This window comes from Pistacia vera, unplaced genomic scaffold (genome assembly GCF_008641045.1).
Source record: "Pistacia vera cultivar Batoury unplaced genomic scaffold, PisVer_v2 Contig817, whole genome shotgun sequence".
Lineage (NCBI taxonomy): Eukaryota > Viridiplantae > Streptophyta > Magnoliopsida > Sapindales > Anacardiaceae > Pistacia > Pistacia vera.
In genome coordinates, this window is record NW_022196687.1 from 130,605 (window position 1) to 143,436 (window position 12,832).

The 12,832-nt window shown below is 36.3% G+C and overlaps 1 protein-coding gene and 1 pseudogene across 1 annotated transcript; both read left to right on the plus strand.

The window, feature by feature from the left end:
- The first annotated feature begins 1,338 nt into the window (after nt 1-1,338).
- On the plus strand, nt 1,339-4,023 carry LOC116117524 (disease resistance protein RPP13-like). The gene is made up of 2 exons (XM_031403537.1): nt 1,339-2,109; nt 2,203-4,023. Exons 1-2 carry the CDS (start codon nt 1,339-1,341, stop codon nt 4,021-4,023), a joined length of 2,592 nt encoding a protein of 863 aa, XP_031259397.1.
- Nucleotides 4,024-4,476: 453 nt separating this feature from the next.
- On the plus strand, nt 4,477-12,609 carry LOC116117525 (annotated as a pseudogene).
- Nucleotides 12,610-12,832: the final 223 nt, after the last annotated feature.

Sequence of the window (12,832 nt, forward strand, 5' to 3'; positions counted from 1 at the left end):
CACTGAACCTGCAAAGAAGCCACGGTTGTTTGACTTTCTTCAATTTAGTAGACCCCATCTCCCTCTCTCCTCCATGAAACTATACAAAGAAAATGATTTATTTGTTTAATGGCAGGCAACCATCATCAAGAGCTGTCAGTCAGGTTTCTAGCTTTGAAATTGCCAGCTTCATCTAGCATGCTGTTTGACAAAAAGTAGAACCCTGAAACAAAATAAACTAATGGGTTCCATATTAGTTTATAAAAATTCCTTCAGAATTACAACGTAGTGTTGTTTGTTTTAAGTTTCACAAAAAGATTCTTCATTTTTAGCAGTTTTGTTTTTGGTTTTCGTCAATGAAACTCAAAGCTTAGAAATTTTCATATGTTTTATTAATGAAAGGAGTAAATAAATAATGGATTAGTTGACTAATATTCAAGGCTCTATGCTTAATGTTCACAAGGTGACAAGGACACATTTAAAAGCTCCGAGAGACACGGCAGTTGACTGCTACAGGAAATTCGTTGGTCTTTAAACGCAAAAGGTTGTAGCAGCTAACATCTTAGAAAGTTAAAAGGAATAAATGATTTTTGTGTATAAAAATTGGACAAGAGAACACAAGACAGGACAAGTTATGAAACAAGAAAGTAGGTTCATGGTAAAGTAAGGAAATTAAGTGTCTAAACAAAAAGTACTGTAGTGCTATTGTCCAACAAGAAGGCTTTAAAATCCACTTTCCGTTTTTCTACTTTTCCTCTTAGCCTCTTTGGCTGATCTTTCCACAATTATTGTATAATATTTATACAATAATTGTGTTGAATAAATAGAATCAAGGGTATGAACTCAAGGTATGGTGAGAACATGTCGTTTGGCTTTTATTTGCTTCAGTATCTCTTTAACTTAGTGGAAAGTGGGACACGGACCGATAATGGCACCAATACTTTCAGCATAACGAAGTTTCCTGCCAGTTTCGAGGATGCTAAAGCTAGCCGGTTGTGGTCCATCACTGACTAACAATAGTAGAAATAAATTATTGTTATACAATAATTGTGTTGAACAGGGATTGTTAGAGGTTGAGTTCAATTGGTTTATAGCTGGAACCGAAAATAAAAGGAAATAGCAACAATGATGTTGCCCACAATTGAATTTTCTAACAGCTTCCAACACCTATAGTTAGTAGACACCTGTTGTCGAGGAATTATCTGCAAATTGCAATTTATACCGCAAAATAAAAAATAAAAAAAACCAAAACGAAACAAAATTAGATTTCCCAAGGGGATATCATCTGTCTATCTTCCATTTCTAAAGGGAGAAATCTTTATTTAAAGAAAAAAAAAAAATAGCTGTAGCTTGGGAACCATGGTGGATGCAGTAGTGTCATTTGTGGTGGAGAGGGTTGGGGACTATCTCATCAAAGAAGCAGCCTTCTTACGAGGTGTAAGAGGTGAAGTGGAGTCGCTGAAAAAAGATCTGGAATGGATGCTTTGTTTCATAAAGGACGCTGAAGATAAACAAGTTGACAATCCTTTGATACGCCAGTGGGTTTCTGACATCCGAGAAATTGCTTACGATTGTGAGGATGTCTTAGACGAATTTATGGTCAAAGTCCATGATGAAAAGATTTCTAATGTCCTCAAGGTCGAAGAAGGGGAGACTTCGACAAGAAGGCAAGGACTCTTTACTTGCAGCAAGAATTGTTCTTGCAAATCTGCGGTGGCCAAACTATACATCAAAGGCAAGGGCATGGGCATGGGAAAGGAGATTGGTGCACTCAAAAATAGACTTAAAGAAGTGTCTGATAGATGTGGAATGTATGGCCTCAAAGATATTAATAACAGGTGGGAAGAGAGCAAGACTCTTCGCGAATTTAAAGAAGTAAGAAGAACCACATCGTTTGCATTTGAAGAGAATGTCATTGGCTACAAGGATGATATTGAAACATTGTTGGGTAAACTACTTTGCAATGTGCCACAGCGTTCTATAATCTCTATCTGGGGTACCGGTGGTTTGGGCAAAACAACACTTGCCAAAAAATTGTACCACCATGATAAGATAAAGGAAAAATTCCAACATTGTGCTTGGGTTTGTGTATCTCAAGATTTTAACGTTGTGGATCTTCTTCGAAGAATTATAAATTCTTTCAATTTCAACCAGACAAAGAAATTGAAGAAGATGGAGGAAGAAGCATTGAAGAAGATGAAGGAAGAATCTTTGAAATGGGAGATGGCGGAGGAAGAAGCTTTGAAGAGATATATTCATGAATCTTTGAAAGAAAGCTCATACTTGGTGGTAATTGATGATGTTTGGGGAAAAAATGCTTGGGGAAGGCTCATAGAAGCCTTTCCAAATAACAAGCATGGTAGTAGGGTCATTATGACCACCCGCAATAAAAACGTTGCTGATTGTGCAGATTATGTCCATGATCTTCCATTTCTAACGGAAGAAGAAAGCTGGAGGTTATTCGACTTAAAAACCCGTGGAAAGGCAAATGAAACCAAAGAAATGAAAAAGTTGGGAAAGGAAATGTTGCAAAAATGTGGTGGTCTACCGCTGGCGATTGTTTTATTGGGTGGCTTGTTATCTAGAAAGAGTGCACAAGAGTGGCGCTTGGTGCATGATCACATTTGGCAACACTTAAACCGTGATTCGGATAATCATATCAATTATTTATTGTCTTTAAGCTTCAATGATTTACCTTATCAAATGAAGCCCTGCTTTCTCTACCTAAGCCAATTTCCGGAAGATTTTGAAATCCCGGTAAGGCAACTAATTCATTTGTTGGTGGCTGAGGGTTTCATACCGCAAAATAGAGAACTAATGGAAGAGACAGCTTATTATTACGTGAATGAACTGATCCAAAGGAGCTTGATTCAAAAAGATAAAACGCATAGAGGGAGGATTCTAACATGTCGTATCCACGATCTCTTGCGGAATCTTGCAATTGATAGAGCAGAAGAACTCAACCTCTTCCACATTTACGAGGTAAATAAAGGTTCTACTAGCTCCTCAAAACCAAGACGACAAGTTGTTTATTCAGGAATAGGAAGTAACTGGCAGTTGCAGCAATCTAAAGTCTTGCGTTCCCTTTTGTTCTTCACTAGTATCAAGTGCAGAGGAAAAAGTAAACACTTTTCTAAGCTGTGCTCCAGCTTCAGGTTGCTAAGAGTGCTCAATCTTTCGAATTTCGTTGTAGAAACAATGCCGCAAGAAATGGGTAAGTTAATTCATTTGAAGTATTTGCAATTAGGGCTAACTTTTAATCCAGATGTTCCACAATTGATTCTCAACTTAGTGAGCCTACAAACTCTGAACCTACTCGATAATGATTTATACCCGAGGCTCCCTACTGAAATCTGTAAATTGCAGGAGTTGAGACATCTAATTGGAAATTTTATAGGGTATTTTTGGATAGACAAATTGAAAAACCTTCAAACTTTGAAGAGCATACCAGTGGAGACTTGGATTAAAACAAATCCAGAACAATTGGTAAATCTTACAGAGCTGCACATATCAGGTTACGGTGGAGAAATAAACCGGTTTACTTTTGATTCTATTTCCAAGTTGAAAAGCCTTCAAATTTTACGGGTTTACACACCAACAAGGGAAATTCCTTCTCTCAAACCACTCTCAGATTGCCAAAATCTGGTAGAGTTGACATTAAGTGTGAGGATAGAGAAAGTTCCAGAAGAAATGCCTGAATTTTTGCCAAATCTTGAATTCCTCGAGTTATATTCCAGCGGACTGGTAGATGACCCCATGCCTACATTAGAGAAGTTGTTGAACCTCACTGTGCTTAATTTAGGCAATGATTGTTATGATGGAACGAAACTGGTCTGCAGCAAAGGGGGTTTCCCTCGGCTTGAAATTCTAGCTATTTATGGAAGTCATTTAGAGGAGTTGCAAGTAGCGGAAGGAGCAATGCCTGGGCTTAGAAGTTTCATCAAGTCATATCATACGATCGATTTCAGAATTCCAAAAAGATTGAAAGCCCTTCCTCCCCCATCCCAACGTGAATACGAAAGTTATGTCTTAAACGAGTTCTAATGGTTTTTGTGTTGCGTTTTCCTTTTATTTGTCTTTTGGCCAGCAATTAAGTTTGACATATCCGAATTTAATAATTTCTATTCCCTCTTGTACGCTGGTTGATTTACTTTTTCACCTTTAATTTGAGCTTCTCTACTCATCAAATTCCTATTATATTTATTGGTTGTGATTAAGCTTACAAAGAAATGCGAAAAACTTTTCTGGATTCTCGAATCCGCTGCTTTTCTAAGCTTAAATTCAATCCCATCATGGTTTTGATTTTGAAACTAGGCCATATGCTGATATAGTAACTAATTATGAAATCTTTGTGAAAGGTTCTGTTGGGATATTTGTGATTTGCTTTTCTATTTGTTTAGCAGTTTGGTTCGTCTTTATTCCATTTCATATATGTATGAGGATCCGCATAGTCCTCGATTTATGTGTTATTTATCCATTCTTACTTTTTTTATGCCAATGTTGGTGACTGGAGATAACTCTCTTCAATTATTCCTGGGATGGGAGGGAGTAGATCTTGCTTCATATTTGTTAATTCATTTCTGGTTTACACGACTTCAGGCAGATAAAGCAAGTACAAAAGCTATGTCTATCAATCGAGTAGGTGATTTTGGATTAGCTCCTGGGATCAGTGTTCTGAAAATTGGACCGGATCGTCCAGTCGGATCGGTTCGACTGGGAGCCAGCGGCATTTCCAATCCGATAACTTCTAAAAATCGGTATTTTCAGTTAAACTGGATTGAGGCGCAGTTGGACCGTCAGAATAGTGTCGAATCGCGGTCCAATCACAACTAAATCTCGTCGGATTTCGGCATCGTTCGACGGAGAAAATACCACCATTCGACTTGACGACATCTCCACAACAAAACCCATCCATTTTCAGTGGCCGTCGTCCAACCTTCATCGCTCGCCGTCCACCTAAAGTTCATACGATCGTCGAACTTTCTTCTTGATTCCGGCAATATCCGGCGTCGATGAAACTCCTTAACACCACCATCAGATTCGTCGAAACCTATACATCAAAAGCCCTATGATTCCAAACTTCGATTGGCTATCGATCGTCGCTGTCGCCACCACTCACCAGTCTCTTCACACGACAGGGGTGTTTTAGACAGATTTCAAACCTTGAGGGAGTATTATAGGGGTGTTTTTGATGAATTTTAAACATTTAGGGACTAAAAATAATTTTATAGGATACGGTCCAACCGACCGATCCAATCGAAAACCAGACCCTTAAATGAGTCATAATCTGGTCCGATTTTCGAAACATTGCCTAGGATTTTGGGTCGTTTTATTGTATTCTTTAGAAAAATTATTTAATAAAAAGTACAATTGTAAATAGGAATAGAATTTAGGAGTCTTAGTCGGAATTGAAATATGAATCCTATTAGAAAAAGAATATCTCATATATACCTATAAATATAGAGGTCAGAACCAATTCAAAGTTAGGGGTCAGAACCAATCCAAGTCAATGAACATTATGTAATAGTTATATGATTCCAACTTGCTAGTTAAATGCATGAAAACTTGAAAAAGATTTATATCAGACAACATCCAAATTCATATTCATGCATATGGATCAAAGAGAGGTTACTGGCCTTCTAAATAATTACAATGATGTGAATTGAAAGCACTACTTCTAAATAAAGCCCAATCTTCTATTTATTAATCCAAGCCTTGTATTAGTTTCTTGTGAAATATTTTCGGCCCAAACAAAAAAGGGTACATTTTTGTGCCCTGATCCAATTCGGATTATGTCTTCTCTCTTTTATAATAAAAGGGAAATGATATTTAGCCCCTGCCACTTTTTTCCTTAGCCCCCATTTTCTATTTTAGGCGAGGATATAGTTGTGATTAAAAAAAATTAATCTTCTTCCTCCACACTTTAATTTCTAGCTTTATATTGTAGTTACCTAAAAATTAAATGAAATTTAGGTTAATAAAAATTCATAAGGAAATTGAAGTTCATGGTAGTTATCAAAATTACTTAATATTTCTTCCTTGAGGCATGAATTGATTTTCAGATCTGAATATCATTCCACAACTAGAGCAAACACAACTACCATTTGTTTATCTTTGGGAGAGTTCTTCATTAGTTTTTTGTTTTTTCTTTTCTTTTCTAACTTTTATATTTGGGAAAACACTTCGAATTATATTGTTTAAAAGGGAAACTGAATATATAACTAAGAAATTACTATAATTTTTAGTCAACAAAGTGTTTATGTTAATTTTTAGAGTTTTTTAGAGCTAAAAACTTTATATAAACAAAGGATATTAGAAGGTTTCACATCTAGAGCAAAATAATGAACACATTTATAATTTTTTGCCAAAAAGAAGAAACAAGAAGTTAAATGTGGTCCAATTTCGATTCTGATTCAATTATAATAGAAATATAGTACCTATCATCAATGATTATAGATTCTACTATAATTTTAAAAATATACTTTCTTTCTTAATGTTATCTTCATATCATGTAAATTAAATTTAAAAATCTTTCAGTCCTCCCTAAAATAATTATTTAGAAGATAATAAAATTGTACAGAAATGGAATGACTTAATATGGATGAGAATTAATGATGTTTGACCAATGAAAGGCACAGCCAAAATATGAGAAATTTAAAGCTTGTGTTGTGGTTCCCATATGCATGTTTAATTAAATTCTTTTTAATAAAATATATGTTCCTGTTCGGTCAAGAGAACTCAATTCAAAGATAAACTCTTTTCCTAAATAAATTTTCGAAAACATTTTCCTAATTCATCCCACTTCAGGACACCCAATTAATTAATGAGTAATACTACATATACATCATTTTCATATAATATTTTTCATACAACATTATGTAGCAAGATATAATTGGCTAATTTAAAGTTAAAATTAAAATTTTATCCAATCATATCTTACCACATAATATTGTATGAAAAATATTGTATGTGTAACATTACTCATTAATTAACTTAGTCAGTGTCTAAATGGGTATTTTGTTTTTAATACCCATTAATCTAAATTACAAGCCCAATAACCTGACGTATGACGGTATGATATGTCGGCCAGGAAAACTCAATTCAGAGATAAACAACTGTCATTTCAATCTCTAAGTTCTAACTTTCTGGTGTGAACAGGCTAAAAAACAGAGTCGGCTCAAAACACTAATATTTTTAAACTTCTTAATAAAACAAAAAGGGAGTTGGAATTTCACGCACCGAAGTCAAAAACGTTTTATAAAACATACACCGTATAATCTTTTTATAATCATAGTATTAAAACTAACTAAATTTATTATTACACGAAAAAGTTATAACTTAACAAATACAAGAATTATTTTTTATTAGTTTATCAATAAGCGTTTATTGCCACAATTTAAAAGGCAATTTGTATCAGTTTATCAGTATTTGAGTGATTGAATCATGAATACTTAACTATCAAACTATTGGTTCTTTCCCATTCAACTATAAGAGGGATTAAATTCGACATTTTTGAAATTCTCTATGTAACACCACGACCTATTGCCAGCTCAACATTGTTAAGATATTATCCGTTTTGGTAGTTTGGGTGATCTGACTTTAAAGCCTAACTCCTCACAGTTTTGTTTGCAGGCCTAAGAACACATACCTAATCCCCAAACACATCTTGACATGTGGGGAATTTTCCTAGTATTTAACCAGCTCAGACCCTTTCTTCCTAAGCGATGTGGAATGTCTCAATCTCCCTCCCTCAAGATCCAGCGTCCTCGTTGCGATCCCTCTTGGGGAAGGCAAGACCTCTTGACTATCTGTACACTTCCAATTGAGATTGACTCTGATATCAATTGTAACACCCCGACCCACTGTCAGCCCAACGCTGTTAAGATATTGTCTACTTGGCAGCTTGGGTGGTCTGACTCTGAAGCCTAGCCCCTCATAATTTCAAGCCCAAGAACCTTTACTCAGGCCCAACGTGTCTTGGGATATAGGGGATTTCTTGGTTTTTAACCAATTCAGGCCTCTTCTTCCCAAGCGATGTGGGATGTCTCAATCTACCCCCTCTCAAGATCTAGCATCCTCGCTGCTAGGGGTGTTCAGTTCCGGGTACCCTGCACTTTTTGAAGGAACCGGAACCGGAACCGACAGTTCCTTGAAATTTGGAACCAGAATCGGAACCGACAATTCCGGTTCCTAGATACCCAGAACCAGAACCTGTAACAACGGTTCCGGTTCCGGTTCCGGTTCTGGTACCCTATAAAATTCATGACCCCCCAAAAGTTTTTAAAATGGCAAAAAAACCCTTAAAAACTTACAAATACCCCCCCACCTGGCACTTATTAACAAAAATAAAATTACAAATAATAAATTAAAAATTACAAACTCCATTACTTTGTAAAGGTAGATTCTCAAAAGTCAAACCAACTTACTTTAAATGTTATGAAATATAAATATAAATGTATTCACATTACTTTTTCTACAAAAGTTTTTATTAACCCCCCTAATCTTTAATTTTATTTTATATTAGTCTCGGTTCCTGGTTCCTGGTTCCGGTTCCAAAAATTTGGAATTGGAACCTACCCATTGACGATTGGTTCTGGGTAGGAACCAGAACCAAACCCAGGGTACCCGCCGGTTCTGGTTCCAACCGGTTCTTTTGAACACCCCTACTCGCTACGATCCCTCATGGGCCAGGCGAGACCTCTTAACTATCCATACACTTTCAGTTGGGATTGACTCTAATACCAATTGTAACACTCCAACTCACTGCTGACCCAACACTGTCAAGATATTGTTTACTTTGGTAGCCTAAGTGGCCTGACTCTGAAGCCTAGCCCCTCACAGTTTTGTTTTCAGTTTCAACAACCAATATTTAAGCCTAAAATGTGTCTTGACATATGGAGGATTTCCCTGGTATTTAACTAGCTCAAGCCTTTCCTTCCCAAGCGGTGTGGGATGTCTAATCTTGTTTGTCTATTATGAAACCCTACCATGGAAAATACTCCTACAGGGGGTGAACAGGAGATAATAAAATTAAATGCGGAATTAAATCTTTAGCAAGATAAAAGCAATTAATAAGAACAAGTATAAACCATAAATGTGTAGGAAATATTAAATAAGTAGAGAAAAGAGAAATGCTTAGAGATTTATAGTAGTTCGGAGCTTTAATCAGGTGCCTTTTACATACACATTTTCAAGATAGCCTCCTTGAAGTTCAACTAAATTCGGATTTCGCCAATACAATAGTTTATTAGGATTTCGCCTTTAGTTCTACAAGATTTCGCCCACAATATGATAGATATTGTTTTTGTGAATAATTACCTCTTCAAACTAGGCTTATACACATCACAAGAATAAAGATATTCTCAAAGGTTTACAATATGAGAATAAGTGAGAATTAATGATTTGGATTATGAGCTCGGAGGATTATGGAATTTCGTTTATAGAGAGTTTATGTTTAAATATTATACCATAAATGGGTGTGCTTTGAATCATGCATTTCAATTTGTCCAGCCATCTTTCATCCCCAGAAACTAGTTATGCTTGAAGTATATATTTGTCTCTCTGGAGATATTACTTAGATCTATTCCTTTTTCTCAGGGCTGATTTTTATGTTTTTTTTTTTTTTTTTATTTTTTTTGTGAAATAGCTTTCTTGTATATATATATATATATTTTCTGGTGTGAACAATGGAGTGATACCCTTTGAGTTTATCAGTTCATAACATTGATGTGGTGTCTTGGGTTTCAAGGTTTAGTTTTTGTATTTATGATTGTACTTCTATCTACATTGGGATGTGATTTCTACATTGATCTTATTGTATCTTTTTAGTAGCATTTCCAAGAATCTATACAAACCCTTGTTTAAAATGATGGTAGTTTTAGGTTTCTAGGAATGTATTAGTGCTATTTTCTGTTTGTTAGACTCATTTATGCAACTTGTATTGCTGACTTGTGTGTGCAAAGTGCTAAATTTTTCTAGTTCTTTCACATTCAGAAATCCGAAGCTTAAGTCAATTCCAAAGCTGGCCAATGATCTCCAAATAATTTTTCAATTGAGCAGCAGAACAGGAGATCAGGAGTTGTCACAGTTTACATGGCAGGCAATGGATGAAACAAACCAAGAGCATTGCCATCTGTCTCAAAGAAGTACCCATGAATTTGATCAGGATCTTATTTCTCTTCCTAATTCAGCTACAACCAGCGAATATTCTGGGAGTCAAGAAACCGAAGAATGTGCATCAGGTCTTTCCCAAAGGTTTCTTGTTAGCCAACTGCTTTTTCTTTATAATCATATCAATTACTTGGTTTTGTTTGATGAATAAGCTAGTTGCTCTTTTAATTGTTGGCAGATAGTAGTGTTGCTAGTTCTAATAACTGTTAAAGAGTTGTACTTGGGTACTTTCAAGTTTTTATTCTATAAGTATGATTTTGTACAGATGTGGTAAAAAGTTTCAGGGCAGCCTCTGAAGATATTGCTAGAATTGCTTTGGAAGATCTCGTTAAATACTTCGATCTTCCAATTCTAGAAGCTTCGAGAAACTTGAAAGTTGGCCTCACGGTTTTAAAGAAGAAGTGCTGAGAATTTGGTATTCCCTGTTGGCCACATAGGAAGATCAAATCCCTTGATGGTCTAATTAATGAGCTCCAGGTCTTTTTCTGTTCTTTCCCATTGTTGTTTAAATTATCCTTCATATGATATCTTTTCGACTTGACTCAATTAATATGCTTCTTACACTTTTGCATTTTGAAAAAGGGATTTTAATGGACTTTTAAATGCGATACATCATACATGCCCCACGATTATCCAAACTACCTTTAGATTGACCAATAATGTTAGGGACACCAAAAATTTTACACCGAAAATATGTACCGACCTATGTGTAACACGCATCTGTTTTGTTTAATAATTTTTTTCTAATGAACGGCCGTCCATTTAATTTGGACGGTCGTTCACTCACATGGACGCCCGTCCATATTATATGGACGGGCGTCCCCATTTAAAGGACGCCCGTCCATAAATAAAATATGAAAATAAAAAAAAAAAAACTTTGGGGACGGCCGTCCATAAATTTTGGACGGCCGTCCCTTATGTTTGGACGGGCGTCCACCCGTCCATACTTAAAAAAAAACAAAAAAAAACGTTTGGACGGGCGTCCATTAGAATGGACGCCGTCCATACTTTAAAAAAAAAAAATTCGTCTTCTTCCTCTTCATTTCCAGCTCATTCTCCTGTTAGTTCTTCGTCTGAACATTTGTTGTACAAGAAATTTTGTTGTAAAACTAAGGTGAAAAGAACACATTCCACTGTGGCACTGTGGTTTTCATTTCTTGTCTTTTGAAATCGTATCAAATTCTGCAAATTTAGGACTTGCTCCTATTAGTGGGATTTCAGATCCTTGAAGGAAGATCATATAAGCTACAGATCTTTGGATTGGCGTAGTAATTGCTCTCAAGCTGATATCAACAAAGTGTTGATATGATTACTGCTTGACGTAGAGAGCGGGAGTACTTGCAAACACCCAGAATACAGGCATCTTAGTAACAGGATGGGTTCTGAGTATCTTGGAAAGGTGCTTTCTAAGGTATGAAATTTTGATGCAATTTATGTGGGTACATGAGAACATAGGCGCTGGGGAATGAAGAGGAAGAAGACGAATTCTAAGGTATGAAATTTTGATGCAATTTATGTGGGTACATGAGAACATAGGCGCTGGGGAATGAGGAAGAAGACGAAATATTTTTTTTTTTTTTTTAAGTATGGAAGGCGGGCTCATTCCTAATGGACGCTCTCCAAAATTTTTTTTTTTTTTTTTTTAAGTATGGACGGGCGTCCATTCCTAATGGACGCCCGTCCAAATATAATGGGACGGCCGTCCATAAATTTTGGACGGCCGTCCCCAAAGTTTTTTATTTTTATTTTCATATTTTATTTATGGACGGGCGTCCTTTAAATGGGGACGCCCGTCCCTTGTATATGGACGCCCCGTCCATATAATATGGACGGGCGTCCATGTGAGTGAACGACCGTCCAAATTGAATGGACGGCCGTTCACTAGAAAAAAATTGTTAAACAAAACAGATGCGTGTTACACGTAGGCCGGTACACATTTTCGGTGTAAAATTTTCGGTGTCCCTAGCATTATTGTTAGATTGACTAGATGATTTTTATTGTAACCATATCGAAGTTTCAGCGTAGCAAATTGATATAGCTGATATTCCAGCTGCTGAATCATATTGTAATTTTTTTAAGACCTCTAAACTGTTGAATGCCATGCACTGCAGTATACCAATTGATAGCATATGCATACATATCTAACTCAGAAATGCCTGCTTAAAGAGAATTTTCATACCGGTGTCAAATTTATAGTCATGCTTGTTTACTGACAAATGTATGCAGGAGGCGGGACGACATCAGCAAGAGGATCAGGCTGCAGCCATGGCAGTTGCAAAGAGGCGGCAAATGTTGGAGTAAGAAAAGGAAAGCATAGAGAGGTAACCCTTCATGGAGATACAAAGTGAAACCAAGAAATTCAGGCAAGACATTTTCAAGAGAAGGCACAAAGCTAGACTTCTAAAAAAGCAGGACCAGTCGCAGTCTCTCTCAGTCAACATTAACTGTGAAAAGACGTAGATTAGAGGATGAAGAACTTGTCATTTTTAGGACATGTATGATTACCGAAATTTCCCATATGTACAAATCTTCACCTATTGGTAAATTATATGGCTTGTATCGCGCTTCTAGCTGGATTTTTGGAATTGTTCTGTGAGTTGATTCCATATCAATGAGATTATATGTTTTAGAGCCCCATATACTTCAATTTTAGTCATCAATGGTGGTTTAATCTGCCAGAAAC